Consider the following 22398-nt stretch of genomic DNA (forward strand, 5'->3'; position numbering starts at 1 on the left):
GCAGCAGAGAACTGGAAGGAAAGGCGGCCAAAGTACGTTTTGGCTTTGGGGATGATCAGTGCAATATACCTGCTGGAGCACGTGCTACGGGTGGGTGTAGTTATGGTGTCCGTTGAGTTGAGCTAAGGCGGGGCTTTACCTAGCAAAGACTTATAGATGACCTGGAGGCAGTGGGTTTGGGGACGCATATGTGCTGAGGACCAGCTGACTAGAGCATACAGGTTGCAGTGGTGGGTAGTACTTGGGGCTTTGATGACAAAGCGGATGGTACTGTGATAGACTACATACAGTTTGCTGAGTAGAGTGTTGGAGGCTATTTTGTAGATGACATCGCCGAAGTCAAGCATCGGTAGGATAGTCCGTTTTTCAAGAGTATGTTTGGTGGCATGTGTGAAGGATGCTTTGTTCCGAAATAGGAAGCCAATTCTAGATTTAATTTTGTATTGGAGATGCTTAATGTGAGTCTGGAAGGAGAATTTACAGTCTAACCAGACACCTAGGTAGTTGTCCACATATTCTAGGTCAGAACCCTCCAGAGTAGTGATGCTAGTTGGGCAGGAGGGTGCAGGCAGCAATCGGTTGAAGAGCATGCACTTAGTTTTACTAGCATTTAAAAGCAGTTGGAGGCCACTGAAGGAGTGTTGTATAGCGTTGAAGCCTTTTTGGAGGTTTGTTAGCACAGTGTCCAAAGAAGGGCCAGATGTATACAGAATGGTGTCGTCTGCGTAGAGGTGGATCAGAGAATCACCAGCAGCAAGAGCGTCATCATTGATATATACAGAGAAAATAGTCTGCCCGAGAATTGAACCCTGTCCAGACAACAGGCCCTCCAATTTGACACACTGAAATCTATCTGAAAAGTAGTTGGTGAACCAGGTGAGGCAGTCATTTGAGAAGCCAAGGCTATTGATTCTGCCGAAACAATGCGGTGATTGACAGAGTCGAACGCCTTGGCCAGGTCAATGAAGACAGCTTCACAGTACTGTCTTTTATCGATGGCGGTTATGATATCGTTTAGGACCGTGAGCATGGCTGAGGTGCACCCATGACCAGCTTGGTAACCAGATTGCATAGTGATAGGAATTTTATGAACAATGACTAAACAATATCTATATTTAAATAATGGGGCGGCAGGGTAGCCTAGTGGTTAGAGTGTTGGACTAGTAACTGAAAGGTTGCAAGTTCAAATCCCCGAGCTGACAAGGTACAAATCTGTGGTTCTGCCGCTGAACAGGCAGTTAACCCACTGTTCCTAGGCCGTCATTGAAAATAAGAATTTGTTCTTAACTGACTTGCCTAGTTATATAAAGGTTAAAAATATATATATATATAACTATAACTAATTAAACTCTACCTTGTTTTACAATATCTGATTAATAATGTTAATTCATAAGGAAGAGATTATGTAGCATGAACAAGGAGTAATTAAATATAATAAACACCATTCCAACTTAGTTGGAGAGGTATGTGTGGTGTGTTTGAAGTAAGCAAAGGAGATCATTAACCTATGTACCCACTGAGCTATAACTCTGTGGCTGTTAAATAAGACAGCCTCTCCAGGTTTTCCGTTTCTGGAACTGTCTGCTAAGTAATGGTAGATAATGGTGAGACTTTAGAAGTTAATCTTGATATAGTGTGTGTGTCAGGATTGTGCGCTAGTGGGTTGGAATAAACTTTTGAACCTGCTTTGTTTTGGTCGAGAGGAGGAGATTCATTCTATAACCAATGACGTCATATTTTGTATATAAACTGTTGTTCTTGGTTCTATGGCAGCGCGCTCCGAGAATAAATACTATTATCTAATTTCGATAAGACTGGTCCCTGTCTATTTTATGCAAATAAGAATCTTACAAATTCTTAGTAACAGACAAGTGATTTTAATTAATGAACACATATAGGAATTATGAAATTCCGTTGACACATAGTGGAGAAGGTACGGTGGGATTCGAAATGGTCGGTGATCTGTTTATTAACTTGGATTTTTAGAAAGGCAGGGCAGGAAAGATATAGCTCTATAACAGTTTGGGTCTAGAGTGTCTCCCCCCTTTGAAGAGGGGGATGAGAGCTGCAGCTTTCCAATCTTTGGGGATCTCAGACGATATGAAAGAGAGGTTGAATAGGCTAGTAATAGCAACAATTTCGTCAGATCATTTTTAGAAAGAGAGGGTCCTGATTGTCTAGCCCAGCTGATTTGTAGGGATCCAGATTTTGCAGCTCTTTCAGAACATCAGCTGTCTGTATTTCGGTGAAGCAGAAGCGGGGGGGGGGGGGGGGCAAGTTGCTGCAGGGGGTGCTGAGATGTTGGCCAGGGTAGGGGTAGCCAGGTGGAAAGCATGGCCAGCCGTGGAAAAATGCGTATTGCAGTTATTGATTATCGTAGATTTATCGGTGGTGACAGTGTTTCCTATCCTCGGTGCAGTGGGCAGCTGGGAGGAGGTGCTCTTATTCTCCATGGACTTTACAGTGTCCCAAAACCTTTTGGAATTAGTGCTACAGGAAGCAAATTTCTGTTTGAAAAATCTAGCCTTAGCTTTCCTAACTGACTGAGTATATTGGTTCCTGACCTCCCTGAAAAGTTTCATATCGCGGGGGGCTATTCGATGCTAAAAGGATGTTTTTGTGCTGGTCAAGAGCAGTCAAGTCTGGGGTGAATATGAATTACCATAATCGAAATGTGATTTATGTCATTCTGATCACCGTGGGTGGAAGCCCTAATCAGGTCATGCACCCAATGCATATTGGTCCAGTATATTTCCGGTAAATTAAAGTGCTGCCGGTCAAAAGTCCGGCGCCACATTTTCATAATGGGAACCCTGGTACACATGCACAAACAAGCACATGCACACATACATACCACTGCATGCGTTCTGTACAACTTTGTATAGTTGAGCTGTTGGACTTTACCTGTTGGAATGATCATCTGGCCATATGTCTTGTGCAGTAACATGTCTTGTTGTCATATATCCCAGTGCTTATTTCCCTACTTTGTTTTGTCTTATTTGCTTCTTACTCACTGTGGATTAAAAAAAAAATGCTGGTAAGTGTCTACTTGGCTGAGCAGGGCTCATGTTTTTACACTCAGAAAAGCTTGATTTTTTGCTGAATGACTGGTAACTCAATCTCACCCCACCCTCTTCTCCCTTGTCTTTTGTCATCGTGTGTGTGTGTGTGTGTGTGTGTGTGTGTGTGTGTGTGTGTGTGTGTGTGTGTGTGTGTGTGTGTGTGTGTGTGTGTGTGTGTGTGTGTGTGTGTGTGTGTGTGTGTGTGTGTGTGTGTGTACTGTACTGTACTGTACTCCTAGGCTTTGATAACAATGGTGTGAGGACAGGCCCTCGCAGCTCTCGACAGAGCAACCCTGAGGACCACGCTACCCACTATTTCAATACCTACTCTAAAGACATGCTGGTCCAGGTACGCCTTGAACGCACACAAACCCACCCACCTACACACTCACACACAGTTATTTGCATAAATTATTATTTTCAAAAACCTCAAAGTTTGAGTGGGTCTTCTGAAAGGGAACAAGGTAAATGCCTTACATTTTTCAGCAGGTGAAATTCAGACCCCTACTGCTCCCCCTCTGTGCCCCCTTTCAATCTCTAAACTACCCCCCCCCCACCACCCACACACACACACACACACACCCTTAGGGGTTTGCCTGTAGCCCCCTTCTTCCACACCCCTCCTAATCCCAGGGGCCTTCCCTTTGAAGCTCTCCCAAACTCTGCTCCATGCCTGGGCCACGATCACACACTCACACACTATACCCCCTTGTAATGCAATGTCACGCTCCAACAGCATTGGCCCATATGACGGCGGGGGCCTACATGTGATGTGTCCTGTTACTCCAGGGGTTGGGATAGACAGACCAGGGCTTTAATTTGTTCATCTGCCATCTGCTCATGGACACTTGTTGGGTCTCCCCCCGCTGGGAAATGGGGCTACTGCAGGGGACCGCCTGTTCCGTGGGCCCCATCCGCTTCTGTGTTAGACGAGGCGTGTGAAACACACACACACACTGAAGGGCAGAAAGAAGACATGCTGTGGAAAATGTCCTCCGGCCCTAACCCAAAAATGTAATCTCAACCAGAAACTAGATCGCTAACCAGCTGAGTCCATGTTCTGCAGTCTTGTCTCGGGAGTTGCTTTGGTCGTTCAGTTTTTTTTTTGAATGCGGTTTGATCCAGAAGTTTTGACCGTGTGTGTGCAGGCAATGGTGGGGATCCTGCAAGGGAAGGCCCGAGGTGGGGAGGAGGAGAGCGTCCTGATGCATGACCTCAAGCCTTTCCGCATTCTCATCAGCCTGCTGGACAAACCTGAACTCGGTACGGTATCTTACTACATCAGATCAATGCAGTGCATATCATTCATGTCACTGTTACACACTGAATAGAACACACACAACATTTTGGTCATAGTGACCCACATATCACTACTGGGCTGTGTTCAGTAGGGAACATCATAGCAAAACATTTCACAACGGACAACTAAAATGAGCACTTATTGGACAAATCCAGTCACTCCCTGTTTCAGTCCATTTCCTTCCATTTGGTGCCTAATGACCCTCTTTCCCTGTGACTGTTCCAGATAAATTTGTAAATGGACATGATCAGTGACTGATTTGTAATCCTGTGTGTTCCAGGACCAGCCATCCTGGAGGACGTTCTGATCGAGGTGTTCAGGACATTACACACACAGTGCCGAGCAGAGCTGGACCTGCAGAACCACCACCCGTTCAGCAAGGACCATGCTCATCTCAGCAGGTGTGTGTGTGTGTGTGTGTGTGTGTGTGTGTGTGTGTGTGTGTGTGTGTGTGTGTGTGTGTGTGTGTGTGTGTGTGTGTGTGTGTGTGTGTGTGTGTGTGTGTGTGTGTGTGTGTGTGTGTGTAAAAAAAGCCAAAGCTTTAATAACCATTGTAAGCTAAGGGTCGCATTGATCGCTTCCCTCAGCAAACTGCGAGAGAACAAGAAAACTGCAGAGCTTATCAAAACGGCCAATCTCCTCTTCAACTCTTTTGAGCCATACTACATGTGGGACTACATCAGTCGCTGGTTGGAGGACTGCTGCAGGTCTGTGTGCATGTGCTGCTCCATGTGTGTATGCTGACATGGTAAGATTGCGAGATAGAACCCGAGTCGGTGTCCATTAGGCCACACCGTAGCAAAATGTTTTGCAACAGACAATAAATTTAAGCATTTCTTATTGGACAAGTTTTACCCAGTTTTTTTTGCGGGATGAACACCATCCTGTTTTGTGTTTGTAAATGGGAGAACTGAGTTTGACGTAAATGGGTCACTCTGTCCATCTTGCAGGAAGGCAGAAAATGGACCAGGGAATGCTGGGAGCACGGATTCCTCAGGGCTCTCATTGGTGGAGTTCTGTCAGCTGGTGGACTTCCTACTGGACATTGTGTCCTTGGTGAGACACACACACTTCTCACCCCGCCTTCCTTTCTCACTCGTACTATAGTCTCTCAAAACAGAACAACAGCCATTGAAATATCAGCACTCATACAATAGAATATTTACTAATTATAGGTCTGTTTCTGAATGTGAGTGCTCATGGCAATCCCTTATTGTGTGTGTGTGTGCGTGTGTGTGTGCAATGCATTAACAGGTTGTAGACCTGCCTGTCTTCTGTGTAATTGCATCTTCTAGTAGAGAGAATGCTTCTCTTCATTTCCATTCAGACTAGGTTGGAAAGCCCCTGACACCTGTACTACTGTGCGTGTCTGTGTGATTGCTTGCGGCCGTGCGCAGGTGTGCGTGCGTGCAGATGTTTCTGTGCGTGGGTATGTTCTGCACACAGTGTCCTCTGGCCTATGCTCTGCTTGCTCCTGTCTGTTCAATCTGTCTGCTCTCTCTCTCCTTGAAGCCTACTAGAAGCATGAGGGTAATCTGCCAGGTAAAGTACGGCTCTCTCCTGCTTCTTCACCCTTCATCCCGCCTGCCTGGTTTACTATGGCTTGGATAACATTTTAGCAACGTCCCAGCAACATTCCTAAAGCCAAATTTGTATTTCTGTTATTTTTCTTGTTTTGATTATGGTTATTGTACTCCAGACTGAGTGAAATAGGCCTGTATTATTTGGAATATGGTGGAATTTCTACCTGGACCAATAGAATTGGGATTTTTTGTGGGAATATTCTATATATATATATATATATTCCTAGTTTGGTGGGGGATGTTGTGAAAATGACATTTCAGCCTGGTGTGTCATTGTCCTGCATGCACAGAATAATATGCTCTCATTGCTCACATATTTTAAGTAGCCTATGGCTTTTTGAACATTTCATGTGAGTTTATTCTTCATTTGCCCATTGTTCTTTTTTCTTTTAGCATTTCTTTTGTTAAAGTCATTTGTAAAGAAAATGGCCATTACAATATTCAAGGAAAAGGTACAATGTAAGATGACAATGATTTGAGGAAGCCTGCTCATGATTAAATATTTTAGTGGGGGTTGTATTTTTCAAAGGGTCTAACCTCGTAAACTTTGACGGCCTCTGATGGCTTTTACTAAAACAACGCGTAATGTTGTGTACCACCCTCATAAAATACAATGCTTTCAGAAAGTATTCCCACCCCTAGACTTTTTCCAAATATTTTTATTATTTTTACAAAGTGAGATAAAATATTGATTTAGTTGTAATTTTTTGTCAACTGTCAACACAAAATACTCATGTCAAAGCCTAATATATATATTTTTAAGCGAATATAAAACAATAATACATCTTGATTAGATTCCCTGAGTCAATACTTGTTAGAATCACCTTCGGCAGCGTCTATAGCTGTGAGTCTTTCTGGGTAAGTCTCCAAGAGCTTTGCACACCTGGATTGTACAATATTTGCACCTTATTCTTTTAAAAATTCTTTAAGCTTTGTCAACTTGGTTGGTGATCATTGCTAGACTGCCATTTTCAAGTATTGCCATAGATCTTCTAGCAGATTTAAGTCAAAACTGTAACTAGGCCTCTCAGGAACATTCAATGTTATCTTGGTCAGCAACTCCAGTGTAGATTTGGCCTTGTGTTTTAGGTTATCGTCCTGCTGAAAGGTGAATTTCTCTTCCAGTGTCCGTTGGAAAGCAGACTGAACCAAGTTTTCCTCAAGGATTTTGCCTGTGCCTGGTTTCTGCTAATTTTTATCCCCCAAAGAACTCACTAGTCCATAACATGATGCAGCCGCTACCATACCTGGAAGTATGAAGAGTGGTACTCGCGGATGGGTTTTTGTTTGATTTGCCCCAACATAACGCTTTGTATTCAGGACAAAAAGTTAATTTCTTTGCCACATTTCTTGCTGTATTACAAGTGCCTTATTTAAAACAGGATGCATGCTTTGGAATATTTATGTTTTGTACAAGCTTTAGTATTTTGGATTTATGTTAGTGTTAGAGCCTCACTCTGTTATCTCCTATCACAGCCATTAAACTCTGTAACTGTTTTGAAATCACCATTGGGCATTGGCAACTGATTTGGAAAGAGCATCTGTATCTTTGTAGTGAGTGTAAAATGAATAACTGACACCATTCTCAAAGGGATATTCGAATGTCAACTTTTTTATTTTCTGGGCAAACCATTGGAAAGCCTCCCTGGTCTTTGTGGTTGAATCTGTGCATGAAATTCACTGCTGGACTGAAGGACCTTAGATAATTGTATGATAACTGTACAGAGATTGGGGTAGTTTCTTTTTAAACATGTTAAACACTTATTGCACACAGTGAGTCCAGTCAACTTATGTGACTTGTTAAGCATATTTTTACGCCTACATTTATTTACGCTTGCCATAACATTGAATACTTATTGACTCAAGATATTTCAGCTTTTCGTTTTTAACCAATTTGTAAACATTTCTAAAAGCAGACTGCACCAGGCTTTCCTCTTGGATTTTGCCTGTGCTTAGCCATATTCCATTTATTTGTATTAACAAAAATACTTCCCTCGTCCTAGCCAGTGACACAATCTCAATGCAGGCTGTAACACAACACAATGTGGGAAAAGGGGTGTGAATACCTTCTGAAGGCGCTATACATTTTAAGTCCTACAAGCACCTGCTTCGTACTGTTAGAAAGGTAAGAACGGTTGGATTCTTGTAAAGAGAAACAGCGTGACGACTACAGAGCCCGAGATGCAGCAGGCAACAATAAAAAAGAAGAAAAATGTGCCTTTTTTTTGCCTTGCCTCCATTGCCTTGATGGAAGGATATACAATGCCTTCAGAAAGTATTTATACCCCTCGACTTATTCCACATTTTGTTGTTTACAGCCTGAATTTAAAATGGATTTAAAAAAAATGTTCTCACCCATTTACACACAATACCCCATAATGACAAAGTGAAAACATGTTCATAGAATGTGTTGCAAATTTATTGAAAATGAAATACAGAAATATATCCCATTGACATAAGTATTCAGACACATTTGAGTTTTTTTTGCATTCTGTTATACAACTCACTAGGTGTCCCCCTTTCACTCATTGGACGTGGTACTGGGGTCCAAAACAACCACAGATTATTTCTCTAATGTGTGGATTTATTTTAAAGAATCAAGAGACTAACCACAGCGTTGTGCCGATAACTAATAATAATAAACATCTAATATAGATTCGGAATTTGATTTTAATTACATCAGTCTCCAACGAGCTTTCTCAGACATACTTGATGCTGCCTATTTATTTTATTACATTTATTTGACAGGGACTATTTACAATTTTAAACACAAATCAAGTAATGTGATGCATTGACCTGATGAATCTAGGCATTTAATTTCCATCACCAGGCGAGTGGCGACTCCCCTATTCTCCAGAGCCCTCTCACCCTCTTCCTCCTCCCTTCAGGAGACCTACATAGAGATCCAGACGGAGCACCTTCCCCAGCTGCTGCTGCGCATGGTTTGTGCCCTGACCTCTCACCTCCCGGCCCTGGGCCTTGGGGAGCTCACCCACTGCCTGCGCCTCTGCTCCAAGATCCTCAGCAAGGTGCAGCCCCCCCTTGGTGTCCCCCCTGTCCCTGCCCACGGGCCCCCTCTCCTCCACAGCCTCTGCTAAGGAGGAGAAACGGGTAAGAAGTACTGAGATGGTGCCCCAGCCCGGGACACCTATACGAGTTAGATTAACCTTGGTTGTTACAGCCAGAGCATATTCTATAGCTTTTGTTGTTTATATGTCAGTTTTTTTATCATTGTATGCATATGTAGAATGTATGTAAAATATATGCTTAGATTTATGATGAATCAATATTTTCTGCAGACATTTCCCAGGTAATAAGGATAATCTTTTGGCTACCTTTTCATGACATAACCAACTGTCTATCCTGATTTACGTTTTTAACCCAGTTCCATTTGATCCCGTAAAGCTTTTGGTGGTGATGAATGAGCTTCAATCATGACCTCTGCCAAGTCTGAAAGCATCCTGTTGTCATCCTAGTTCTTCCCTGCCTTAACACAGTTTGCTTAGTGTATTGTCTCTGAGCGTTTGGTTGATCATAAAAGAAAACGGTTCCTTTTTTATCTCTGAACAGTATGTGAAATCCATGCGAAGGTTAAATCGTTTTTGCCTTTTGTCTTTGTCCAGCGGAGATGAAATGGAACCAAATTATGTTCAAAAGCAAACATACTTCCCCCTACACACCCACGTTCATTGATTCTCACTTTGAAAATTAAAACTTTGTCCATCTTTCAGCTCCAAACTGATGACTGACTAACTTTGATAGTACACGAATGTCACTTCTTTCACTTCCTGCCAAATAAAACCATCAGAGCAGGGCTCCTCAGTTTGGTCTGCTTCCCTCGCCCTCAAAAACATAAACAACCATCCAAGGCCCTCATGGTGTCCCCTGGTCCCTGAGCTGGCCCCCACCCTTCTACCCCCTCAATTTGGCTGGGTGGTCCCCGCTCCAGGACTGGAGGGTAGCTGGAGAACTGTCTCTCCCTCTCTCCCCAGACAGAGGTGTTAGAAGCTGGGATCAGTCTACTTTCTCCGCCCCCTGTCTGTTACCTGGCGGTCTGCTAGTGTTTCAGTGCTCAGTAAGGCTTGACTAAAAGCTGACAGAATCCTAGGCCAGAGGTAGAGGCCTGGGAGAGGTGCAGGGGAGGGGAGCACATAGACACACACAAGTGGTAACTAACAAACAGCTGAGCCTCTCTTTCTCTCTGAGGAGGATCAGCCCACCCGATGGTTTCCCCTTGGGTCTGTTTGCTCCATTGGTGTGGAAGGCTTCCCTCTCTCCCTTCCTCCTGTTCTCCAGCTACCCTCCTGGGGACATTTACAGGACATAGTTTGCCATCTGAGTCCTGGCGCCAGAATGTGTAGCCTCAGCCCGCTACACTGCATGCTGAGAATGCCCTGGGGCTTTCTTGTGGCATGGCAATGTGGGAGTGGGGCTGTCTGTCGATCTGTCCTAAGCTGGCTGGCATGATGCAGGGAGGGAGCTGTATGTAGGGTGTAGTAGAGGAGTCCATTCAGTTTGGGGCATCAGCTGTGCACTTCCCTGTCTGCTGTGGGTGCCCAAGGTGGAGGGGAGAGGGGGGGGGGGTCTGTCAGGGAGTGCTTAGAAATCCTCTCCCTCCTAGTCTCCTGAGAGACCTGCACTCTTATCTTGACCTGATGCACTTTGGTCCCCGCTGGCCATCCTAAAACAGGGGTACTGTTTTCGGTTTCCAGATTTTTTAAGATGGACACCTTTTGTTTCCACTCCTGATATGTATTGTTACTGTCTGTATTTGATTCTCTTCTCCTTTCTCCTCTCTTCTTCCTGCTCTCTCTCCCCAGCCCCTGCCCGCTACTCTGGAGCTCCCCACTGGTGAGGTGTTTGAGACAGGGGAGAACCCCAACAGCAGTCGCTCCTCCGAGAGTGGCTTCACAGACTTTGTCCAGTACCAGGCCTCTGAGGAACCAGCACCCACTCAGCCTTCCCTCAAGACGGGCTGCAGCAGCTCCCTCCCAGCCTCCCAGAACAAGCCGCAGGACAAGCCCGTCATGCAGTGCTGCCTGGAGCACTTCCAGCACTTCCTCTCCCGCCTGGTCACCCTTTACATCACCCCGGGGATGGTAGAGGGACCTGGGGGCGAGAGGAGCGATGTGGTGCGAGCGGAACCAGAGGGCGGTGCCCAGCACAACGGCTGTGACGTGGTTGAGGTCCCGGGGCAAAGGGAGTGTCTGGCGGCTTTTACTGCTGCCTGCCAGCTCTTCCTGGAGTGCTCCAGCTTCCCCGTCTACATCGCCGAGGGCAACCTCAAGTCAACGCCTCCGCCTAAGGAGCAGACTGGTAAGACAGACGGACAGTCTGACCACGTTTTAGTTACAATACCGGCTCTGTGCAGATTAACAGATTTTCACTATGGCTGGAGAAGCGGTTAACTACATTCCATTTTGATATGATAATCCCATACCCTTCTCCATATGTTAAGCATATCTACTTTGTGTTAGATGAGCACATCTGGACTACAGCTATTTACTGTTGTATGTCTTCTCCCTTTTTCTCAATACAGTATCGTTTCTATTCTCTCCTGCAGACAGCGAGCAGATGTGTCCTGCCGTGTGGCTGCAGACCCTGATGGACGCCTGCTGCCTGGCCAGTGACTTCAGCGTCCAGGCCGTGGCCATCTCCCTGGTCATGGACCTGGTGGGCCTCACCCAGTCTGTTGCCATGGTCACCGCCGAGGGCAGCATCGCCGGCGGCAACCCCGACTCCACCCAGCCCATGAGCCCCAGCCAGGGCCGTGTTGCTGTGGTGATCAGGCCACCACTCACGCAGGGAATCCTGAAGTACATCGCAGAGAAGACAGACTTCTTCAAGGTAAGTCACAGGGAGGAAATGTGTGGCTTATTTGCATCTGATATGGTTGAGATGCTTAGAGGTGGTTCAGTACAGAGGACACAGAGTGTAGCTCAGCATGATAAATGGAAGAAACTTTCTCTTTGTCATTGCTCACCATGGTAAAAGGTCAAATGATAAATGGTAGAAATGTATGTTGATAAGTACATTTTTCAACATAATAAATGGTAGAAATGTATGTTGATAAGTATGACACATCTTGGAAGCATTAGGTCTCTGGTAGAAATGTATGTTGATAAATACATTTTTCAGCATGATAAATGGTAGAAACTTATGTTGATAAATACATTTTTCAGCATGATAAATGGTAATAAACCTATCCTAAGAAATCTCTCCGTTGCTCACCATGACACAAGCTTTAGGTCTCTCTGTAACACGACCTCCCTCCTCCTTCCCCCTCACCTCTCCAGAGTGTGGCCCTTATCCTCTGGGGACAGTTGGGGGAGGGGGCCCCTCAGCACCACCAGCGCAGCGTGGAGCTCTTCTACCAGCTCCACAACCTGGTGCCCTCCTCCAGCACCTGTGAGGACGTCATCAGCCAGCAGCTCATGCACAGAGACAAGGTTGGTCTGCCCAGTACATTTGCAGTCAGACACATAGGAACACACTCAGCTTCACGGTATGCTTGTAAGAGTCCTGTATGCCTGAAGGAATATGCTCCGACACACACGCGTTCCACACACGTCATCTAAGACTTCTGTGTGTTTTCTCAGAAAATCCGTCTCGAGGCCCATGTGAAGTTCTCTGTGCTTTGGCATCTGACCAGAGACTTGAACATCACCAAGTCTTCCCCTTTCAACCGTACCTTTGACAGGTAGGCCTTCCCTCTCTATTACCTTGCCACTGTAAAAGTTTGGTTTTGTCCCTTGTTTTATCAAAGGTGGACAAAACAGCTGCTAATATATTAATGTGATACATGTATCATACTCTTTTTCTGTCTCTCTCTCTCTCACACACGCACGCACACACACACACACACACATACCGTTCGGAGGCTACAGATGTTTTTGTGAGAGGACCGGTTTTCGGGATGTCTCACGGTCCGACAAATGCCACTGTTGCCGACATTGGATGGATTGAGATGCAGCCCATGCTAAAAACATGTCTCTACCATAATCTGACCCTATTTTGATAGGGATCTTTTTTTAAATGAGGTTACTTAGATTGACGCTCGGTGGATTATTAATATACGCCATGACAATAAATCCATGAAGAAACATATGGATGGAATGTGTCTCAGAAGAACTGAATAGCATAGAATGGCAGCCTAGGCTGTAGACTAGTTCATTGAGCAGACAAGATATGCTTAATTCCCATACCATTATATTATTTTAGAGTTATACGAATATATTTGATCTTAGCCAGAATAAAATAGAAAGGACATTTTCCCCAATCGATTATTGAGCTGAGTTCGTACATGAAGGTCCTGTACGGTTGATTTATAGTTATTTGTCAACTTTAACTGTGAATGATTGTTTTTGACTTAGAATGGTGCCATTATCAGCTAGGCAGGAACAGGGGAAAAAAAGACAAGTAATCCGTATGCACTCTAATAGGATATGGAGGATGCGCTTTCCCATGGTTCCTTTTTCAATCATGCCGGGTAGGCTACTCCGGTTGTAGGCTACAGCAGGATTGCATGTACAAATTTGTGGGCTTATAAGAATGTCTTTCACTCCACGCATTAACCAGCTCAAACTACGTATGCCAGACTCCAACCCTGTCCTTGCAAGCCACCCAGTGCTTAATTTGGTAACGGACAGTAGCCCACTTCAGCCACAACATCGAAAACCAAGTGAAATCTATTCGGGAACATCGCTAGTAAACCCCCAGCCCCCTTTGCCCTCAGAATAGCCTCAATTCGTTGGGACTCAAGTGTTGACACAAGGTGTCAAGCGTTCCACAGGGATGCTGGCCCATGTTGAATCCAATGCTTCCCACAGTTGTCAAGTTGTCGGGATGTCCTTTGGCTGGTGGACCGTTCTCAATCCGAACGGGAAGCTGTTGAGTGTGTGAACCCCAGCAGCGTTGCAATTCTTGACACAAACCGGTGCGCCTGGCACCTACTAACATACGCCATTCGAAGGCACTTAAATCTTTTGTTGATGGAGTGTCAGAGGGGGCAGGCCTGACAGTCAGGAGAATAGACCTTCCAGTGACAGATGACAGGAGAGATTGGAGCGTTGGTGATGATGAGACCGGGGTGTACAGCGTCTGTACGGTGCAGCAGTAGATATTTTATTATCTTTCAAGAGGAACAGAACAGCTGCTCAGTATTTTAGAGTGAGATATAAACGTCACTGTCCGAGGTCAACCGCATAGGGACATTTAGATACACAAGATGTTTAGAAAACTCAGTGTCTTGCCCATTCACCCTCTGAATGGCACACATACACAATCCATGGCTCTATTGCCTTGAGTCTTAATACTCCATCTTTAACCGGTGCCCTCTCCTTCATCTACACTGATTTGAACTGGATTTAACAAGTGACATCAATAAGGGATCATGGATTTACCTGGTCAGTCTGTCATGGAAAAAGCAGGTGTCCTTAATGTTTTGTACACTCAGTGTATGTATAAGCTTTAAGATAGCCTTAGGCAGAGCTATATGTATTTTATAACAGCACAATAATTATTTTAATTGAGGCTTTTTTGGGGGGCTTGGGTTCATATATGTGTACATTCTTATTAATTCCTTTACACTTGTGTGGTAGTTGTGAAATTGTTAGATTACTTGTGAGGTCAACCATTGTACCCTAATGCTGAGTTTTACAAGCATGATACTCCCAAACACCCACCCAAAATAATTTGACCGCCATTGATGAAGATGAATGAACTTCCGCCATCACCACTTTCAGATTCTTATAATTCAGTCTTGAAATGTTTGATGGGATTATTGCTGAATTGTTTTTTGTCAGTTGGATTAGAGGGACAATAGAGTGCTGAGTACCAGGCAGTTAGCGAGTTGGGTACTACCAATGCATTAACTACAGAAGCGGAGAGAATATATATATATATATATATATACACACACACACACACATCAAAGACACGCTACCCCTTTGCCATTACAAATGAATATTTTCTGTATTCTCTTCTCTCTCTCTCCCTCCCAGGTCTCTGTTCATCATGCTGGACAGTCTAAGTTACTGGGATGCGTCTGCCAGCGCAGTGGGCCGGGCCTGGCTCAACCAGGTGCTCCAGAGACACGACATCGCCCGGGTCCTGGAGCCCCTCCTGCTGCTGCTTCTGCACCCCAAGACCCACCGTGTGTCCATCCAGCGCGTCCAGGCCCAGCGCCACTGGGCCCAGGAGGTCCCTAACCACAACGACCAGGCCGAACAGGACACCTCAGAACCCATCTACATGAGGGACTCGGGAGTCTGTGACAGTGAGTAGAGGGGTGGTGGTCGTGAAGAGATACAGGACAGTGCAGGATTTGTTCCAGCCCAGCACTAATAGATTCAACACTCATCTCATGATTGTTTAATGTTGGGCTGGAAGAAAAGTGTATAGCTCTAAAGGATCAGTGTCGTTTGGTGAACGTTGGTTTGGAGGGAATCTAGTTCACGGTTCATTTCGACTCCCTAATTTATTTGCATAAACAGTATGTCACATCCTTTTCTCAGACTTCAGCCAGATGCCAGGGGACTCTCTGAAGTCAGGGCTCCGAGGGCTGCCATTGGGCGACATGGAGCCCTTCTGCCTGACAGTCAACCCTCTGAGTGACAGCCTGTCCCTGCTCAGCCTGAGCAGTGAGAACCTGGTGCTGAGGGGTGACTGCCATCCTCCTGACCAGCAGGGGGAACCCCACCACCACGGCTCTGAGTCCAGCAGCTCGCACTCCTCCTCCATAGACAATGGCAGCTTCGAAGAGCCAGACAGCACCTGCAGCACAGTGAACGGATGTGGTTCCGACCAAGTCCCTTTCCTTATAGAGTCAGACAGTATGATTCCTGATGAGGAGGGTTCACTAGAAGAGGCTGTGTTGTCAGTGTTAAATGAGTTGATAGACAGGGTGGTGGGTATGGGAGAGGAGGAGGGGCCACCTGAAACACCGTCCCCCTCTGAAGCGTGGGCGCAGACGGACTCCGATAGCTCCTCGTCAGATACGCCAACCGGTCTTCTGCTCGATTCAGGCCCCCACGCCCCCTCTCACCGCCTTGAGATGTTAGCAGGTGGCACCCTGGGGTTCTTCCATGTCACCCCACCGGAACAGACCGGGGAGGAGGGGGAGAGGCACCACGAGGTCATCACTCGCCACAGCTCGTCCCCCTCCATCGTGACCCTACAGGATAGCTCGGGCCCGGCCACCCCTCACGACCGGAGCCTCCGTTTGGACGTTGTGGACCAGCGGGCCCGTAAGCGCTCCCACAGCAGCACCCAGCTCAGCCTCAAGGGGAAGATAATGGAGCGTCTGCAAGACAAGTCCCCCGGCGCAAAGCCCAAAGTGAAGAAGAGCAAGAGGAAGGACGAGGAGAGGCAGAGGAAAGCTGTGCAGGCCGAGAAGCTCCGGCCGCCCAGCATCTTCTTCGGAGACAGCCTGGATCTGGAGAACTGGTACAGCTGCGGAGAAGGTGAGGTGTCCGAGATCGAGAGTGACACCGGCTCGCCCAGTGGGGTTGGAGACGTGAGCGGGGACAATGGTCCCAATGGGAGAGTGGGGCGTAGAGCTTCTGCCTCGCCGCCTCGGTTCAACATCCACCCCCTCTACCAGCACGTGCTGCTCTACCTGCAGCTGTACGACTCATCCCGCACGCTGCACGCCCTTTCGGCCATTGCCGCCATGCTGCGGGCGGTGCCATCGGACTTCGTGGACGCCATCTCTACCACCAGCATCAACAACACCTACACACCCCAGCTGTCACTGCTGCAGAACCTGCTGGCACGCCACCGTGTCTCCGTCATGGGCAAGTCATTTTTTTTATTTTTAACAGTTAAACACAAATTAACTAAACAATTCAAACGTATTCCAGAGGTGTAAGTTGCGCTGGATAAGAGCTACCCTAAAAACCATACAATCGGATGTTTCTTGTTGTTAGAATGTAGAATAATGTGGTGTTCAATCTCCTTCTCCTCCCAGGTAAGGACTTCTACTGCCCCATCTCCCAGGACAGCCACTCCCACTCGTTCCGCAGCGCCATGTTCCTAGAGATCATCATCTCCCTCTGCCTCTACTTCCTGCGCTCCTACTACTCTGCCCACGTGGGCACGGCTGCCACTGACCTGGCGGGCAACCGGGCCATGCAGCTGACCAGCTTGGAGGTCCTCACCCTCCTCTTCAGCGAGCTGTCCAAGGTGACCGGCGGCTCGGCCAAAGGCTTTGCCAGCTTCATCAGCGACGTGCTGTCCAAGTGTAAGGTCCAGAAGGTGGTGCTCCACTGCCTGCTCTCCTCCATCTTCTCGGCCCAGAAGTGGCACGAGCAGCGGGCGGCCTCCGTCAATGTGGCCTCCCAGGAGGAGGGTCTCTCAGAGGACAGTGTCATCAACCTCTCAGAAGATCAAATGGACGGCTGCAGCGCCGTTCAGTCCCAGCTGCTGAGGCTTCTCCAGAGCCTGGTGGTGCTGGAGCACAGGGTCCTAGTGCCCGCCGAGGAGGGCGCCGACGGGGGGCCCGTGGTCGTCCCGGGGGGTGTAACGTTAGGGACGGGGAGCGGGGCAGGGTCGGGCTTCGAACTGCTGGGAGGCGAGGTGGAGCACATGAACCCACAGCAGCCAATGACGTCGCTGCAGTACCTTCACGGGCAGCCTATCACGGTGCAGGGCATGTTCTTGTGTGCGGTGATCCGGGCGCTGCACCAGCACCACGCGTGTAAGATGCACCCGCAGTGGATCGGCCTGATCACGGCCACGCTGCCCTATATGGGCAAGGTACTGCGCAGGGTGGTGGCCTCGGTCACACTGCAGCTCTGTAGGAACCTGGATAACCTCATTCAGCAGTACCGCTATGAGACCGCCATCACAGACACCAGGTAACTGCTATAGGATAGTTTCTTATAGGCCCATATGAGCTAGGCATTTTGAGATGGTGCTGAGACATCCATATCCACCCATCCATCAGTACTGGTTAGTGGCTGTATTGAAGGGTTTGTATGTGTTTTTAGGTCTACCTACTTAAGTTGAATGCACTGATTGTAAGTCACTCTGGATGAAAGTGTCTGATAAATAACTGAAGTGTAAAAGTGGGAATATTGTTGTACCAGGATCTGGTGTGAAGACAATTACAAGCAGATTGTTAGTAACCAGGTTTCCATCCAAACGTTTCATGAATTACCTGAAGTCACGACCGGGCTAATAGAAACAGGAAATGTTGGGACAATTTCATAAATGTCAGGGGACAATTGGTTGATTCGACATGGTGGAACCTTTTTGTGTCAGTAAAATGTGGATTTATGCGCAAATATTTGATATAATAACCAAAGTAAACTTGGAGTCACGCGATGATATGTTGTGTGGTCCTCCCACTACCACTCGGAGAAAGCATGCAGTTTATTAGGCTACAGATGAAATAAGTTATGATGAACTTCAAAAGGTTGGTGAAAGTGCACGGTGATGAGCTTGGTGTGCCTTTACAATAAATATCATTGGTCTTATTCTGGTGACATGATAATTGATGCTTGGCTGCCATTTGACAAATAAAACTGATCTTCATAATAATGTCATCATATCTGCAAACTGTTGTCTACAGCGCACGTGCCAAGACCATAGTGGGCACATTTGCTATTTAACAGTTTTTGTGACAAACCCATCGGTACAGTTGAAAATGAGATGATGACACATTGAACTATATATTTCTATTTGGTACCTGAAACTTTAAAGGGATAGTGGCAATGAAGCCCTTTATCTATTTCCCCAAAATCAGATGAACTACCATATTTATGTCTGTCTCTGCATCCAGTATGAAGGAAGTTAGAGGTAGTTTTGTGAGCCAATGCTAACTAGCGTTAACGCAATGACTTGAGGCCTACAAGAACACATGGCATGCTTGCTGTTCCCATAGACTTCCAGGCATTGCGCTAACGCTAGTTAGCATCTTCCTTCAAACTGCAAACGGCGACATAAAAATGGTATCCTCGAGTTCATCTGGCTCTGGGAAAGTAGATAAAGGGCTTCATTTGCAAAATCTCAAACCATCCCTTTAAGAAGAAAAAACACCTTTTAATGTGCTCTTCTTCATCGTTCATGCGTTTCTATCTACAGCCACTCAGTTTGGTGGAAGCACCACTGGTGGGAAAATACAAAGTTCTTTTATACAGATTTTTGAGTATTCACCTGAAAATCTGTCGCCTATTGGATGAACCTAGCTAGTGAAGTGAAGTATGAGGATGAATTGGTTAATTTAAGTACATATCCATGGCAATAGATTTACAGCTGCTTTGTAGCAGAGGGTTTGTTTGTAAGAAATTGGTTGAGTGATGCTGCCACGAGATGGCTCTCTTGACCAGCAGTTGCCTCAAATTACCCACCTTTGACTAATGACTTTGTGGATTCTACATTGTTACTGTATATTCTATGACAACATGAATTGTTTACGGCAAAATAGTTTTTTTTTTTTTATACCAAACGGCGACTATTCATTTATACTTTCCCCACTATCCCTCTTCCAGACCTCAGTGGATGGCCCTGTGCATCCCGCCAGATTTGATTCTAACAGTACTGGAAGGAGTGACAGCCATCATCCACTACTGTCTACTTGACCCATCCTCCCAGTATCACCAGGTGAGGGCGCTAGTCAGCCACGCTGCACTGCCAAGTAGACAGACATGTCATATCTGCATTGATTTAATGCTGGTGTCACATATTTACACATCGATAGACCTCCTTCATTGCATGCACGCACTCTGACTCATTCCTCCCTACATCTTCTCAGAGAGCTATGTGTGCTTGTTCTTTTACATTTTATGTATTTGTATGTACTTTACTCTGTCACAGGATTTGCGTGTGCTGACAGTGCCTCGTGAAAGTCTGCTCACCTCTTGCACAATCTTCACAATTTGCTGCCTTAAAATTGTATCTAAAGAGTATGACATTATCTGTACAGATCTACACAACCTACTACAGCATTTTCAAAGTGAAAGAAAATTATAGGACATTTTCCCAAATCAATAAATAAAAAATACAATGTCTTGATTGCCTCACACTCCAGCGTTAATAGTTGGTGGAAGCACCTTTGGCAGCCATTAAAGCTGTAAATAATTCGGAATAATATTTTACCAACTTTGCACTTAGGGCAACATATATCCATTGTTATTGTCAAAATTGCTCAAGCTCAGTGTATTTGGTTGGGAGTCATTGATGGACAGCAATATTCAAACCGTGATTGCTATTATCATGGCTTTTGTGGTAGCAGCATCAAGTTATGGGTATGTATGCTGGTCACCGGCAGGGACTGGGAGGTTTGTCATGATCAAAATAAATATGAAAGAAGCAAAGCCCAGGTAAAAATAATTAGAGGGAAACCCAATAGAGGGGTTTCTCTACCCTGGGATAGAGTTTTTTTATTTTTCAGTGTGACAATTACACAAGCTTTAATGCCGAAGACACACCAGAATGGCTTTCCCAATAGGTGGTGAGTATTCCTGACCAGTCTCAGTCCTGACTTGAAAATCTGCTTGGAATTGTAGAGACAAGGTTTGAATATTGCTGTCCATCAATGTCTCCCATCCACATTTACTGAATTGAGCATTTAAAAAAATATATATGGCTGCCAATGGTGTTTCCACCAAGTGTTAACCCTGGGGTGTGAGGACAATACATCTTCCTTTTACATTTTTTTATTAATTTGTTCATGTTTCTATAATTTTTCTTTCACTTTGAAAATGTGGAGTAGGTTGTGTATGTTGGTAGGGTGAAAAAAATAAATGTAATCCCTTTTCAGATGTAATTTTAAGGCAACTAAACATGAAGACTGCAAGGGGTGTGCAGACTTTCACCAGTGACTGTATCTCCATGTCCCTATCCTCTCAGCTGCAGGCGAGTGTAGACCAGAAGCACCTGGCGGAGGCTCGCTCAGGGATCCTGTCCATCCTCCACACCATCATGTCCTCCGTCACCCTGCTGTGGAGCGTCCTGTACCAGGCCGACTGCTCTGACCGGCCAGCCGCCCCCTCCGCTGCATCCACTTCCAACATCAACCTGGGATCCACCAAGGTACTGAGTCTACACCCTAACCCTAAGCCTTTTCACAGTACTGAATCGAACTAAGGCGAGCCGAACCAAGCTGTACTGAGCTGCTCTGGTTACTCATCCATCCAGTGTTGCTGGAACTGTGCTGAAATGGACAATGTGATAATAGCCAGCACAGTTCAGTCTGGGTCTACACGTTATTGTGAAAAGAGTGCCTGCAGTTGATACCCAGATCATTGTTCTTCAATATAATCAAAACAAAGTTTTTCTTGGTAGTGGACACAGTTTAGCAGGTGTCATAGTGGATGCAGCAAAATGCCTATGTTACTAGCTCGTAACTATCCTGCTCCTAGGCCCCCTACAGGATGTGCAGGCTTTTGTTTCAGCCCAGTACTCCTGATTTGAGGATTTGGCTAAGTATCCATTAGCGCTGGACTGGAACAAAAGCTTGCACAACATGTGTGTTTCCCCAGGACCATAACATTGTTGAAGGAGGATGGACCGTCCACTGCGTGTCGGCCTGGTCTTATTTCTGACACTGCGTAGAACGCTCAATCGATCCTCTTTCTCCTCAGAACTTGCGTCAGCAGATCCTGGAGCTGCTAGGACCCATCTCCATGAACCACGGAGCTCACTTTATGGCAGCTATCGCCTACGTGTGGAACGAGAGGAAGCAGGTCAAGACCACTACCGCTTACAAGGTAAGCTCCAGAAACCAACATGACAGAAACCCTTACTAAACACATACATTTTGTGCTTAATGGCAGGGCACAGAGGTCTTTTACCCCGTCTGTGTCCATGTGTGTGTGTGTGTGTGTGTGTGTGTGTGTGTGTGTGTGTGTGTGTGTGTGTGTGTGTGTGTGTGTGTGTGTGTGTGTGTGTGTGTGTGTGTGTGTAGGTGATCCCCACTGCCAGTGAGGAGCAGCTTTTGCTGGTGGAGCTGGTACGGTCGGTCAGCGCCATGAGGACTGAGACCGTGATGCAGACGGTCAAAGAGGTCCTGAAGCAGCCGCCGGCCATTGCCAAAGAGAAGGTTGGTGCTGCGGTCTCCCAATAGCCTGCAATCTAAACTGGCATGCTCTGTTTTACCGTTGAAACAAGGCATATTCGTTTCCCAATACATACCCTTAGAACACACTGTGCCACGCTAACCTTGTTACAGTTTATGACTATATAAAAAGCTGCACGACTCCTAGCCTCCTGCTTGCGTTAGTCCTAATTCACTCTAATGTCGGTCCTCTGTTACTATTACATGTTACCATTAAGCTGGGACCGAGAGATTTAAAAACAGCTTCTATCTCAATGCCATCAGACTGCTAAACAGCCATCACTAAGTCAGAGAGGCTGCTGCCTACACTGAGACCCAATCACTGGACACTTTAATAAATGGATCACTAGTCACTTTAAACAATGCCACTTTAATAATGTTTACATATCTTAC

The 22398-nt window shown here is 46.0% G+C and overlaps 1 protein-coding gene across 1 annotated transcript in view; it reads left to right on the forward strand.

Annotated features, from left to right (window-relative positions):
* Nucleotides 1–22398, forward strand: part of LOC124006277 (protein dopey-1-like) — a 39177-nt gene that overhangs the window by 6745 nt on the left and 10034 nt on the right. The window contains 19 exon segments of the mRNA XM_046316197.1: nt 3302–3411; nt 4211–4325; nt 4643–4763; nt 4950–5069; nt 5313–5418; nt 5875–5904; nt 8834–8995; nt 8997–9074; nt 10787–11261; nt 11509–11792; nt 12242–12394; nt 12545–12645; nt 14948–15222; nt 15461–16741; nt 16915–17803; nt 19439–19550; nt 20799–20981; nt 21533–21658; nt 21856–21990. Of these exon segments, the coding sequence (XP_046172153.1) occupies nt 3302–3411; nt 4211–4325; nt 4643–4763; nt 4950–5069; nt 5313–5418; nt 5875–5904; nt 8834–8995; nt 8997–9074; nt 10787–11261; nt 11509–11792; nt 12242–12394; nt 12545–12645; nt 14948–15222; nt 15461–16741; nt 16915–17803; nt 19439–19550; nt 20799–20981; nt 21533–21658; nt 21856–21990 (4856 nt within the window).

This window comes from Oncorhynchus gorbuscha, linkage group LG19 (genome assembly GCF_021184085.1).
Source record: "Oncorhynchus gorbuscha isolate QuinsamMale2020 ecotype Even-year linkage group LG19, OgorEven_v1.0, whole genome shotgun sequence".
Classification (NCBI taxonomy): Eukaryota; Metazoa; Chordata; class Actinopteri; order Salmoniformes; family Salmonidae; genus Oncorhynchus; species Oncorhynchus gorbuscha.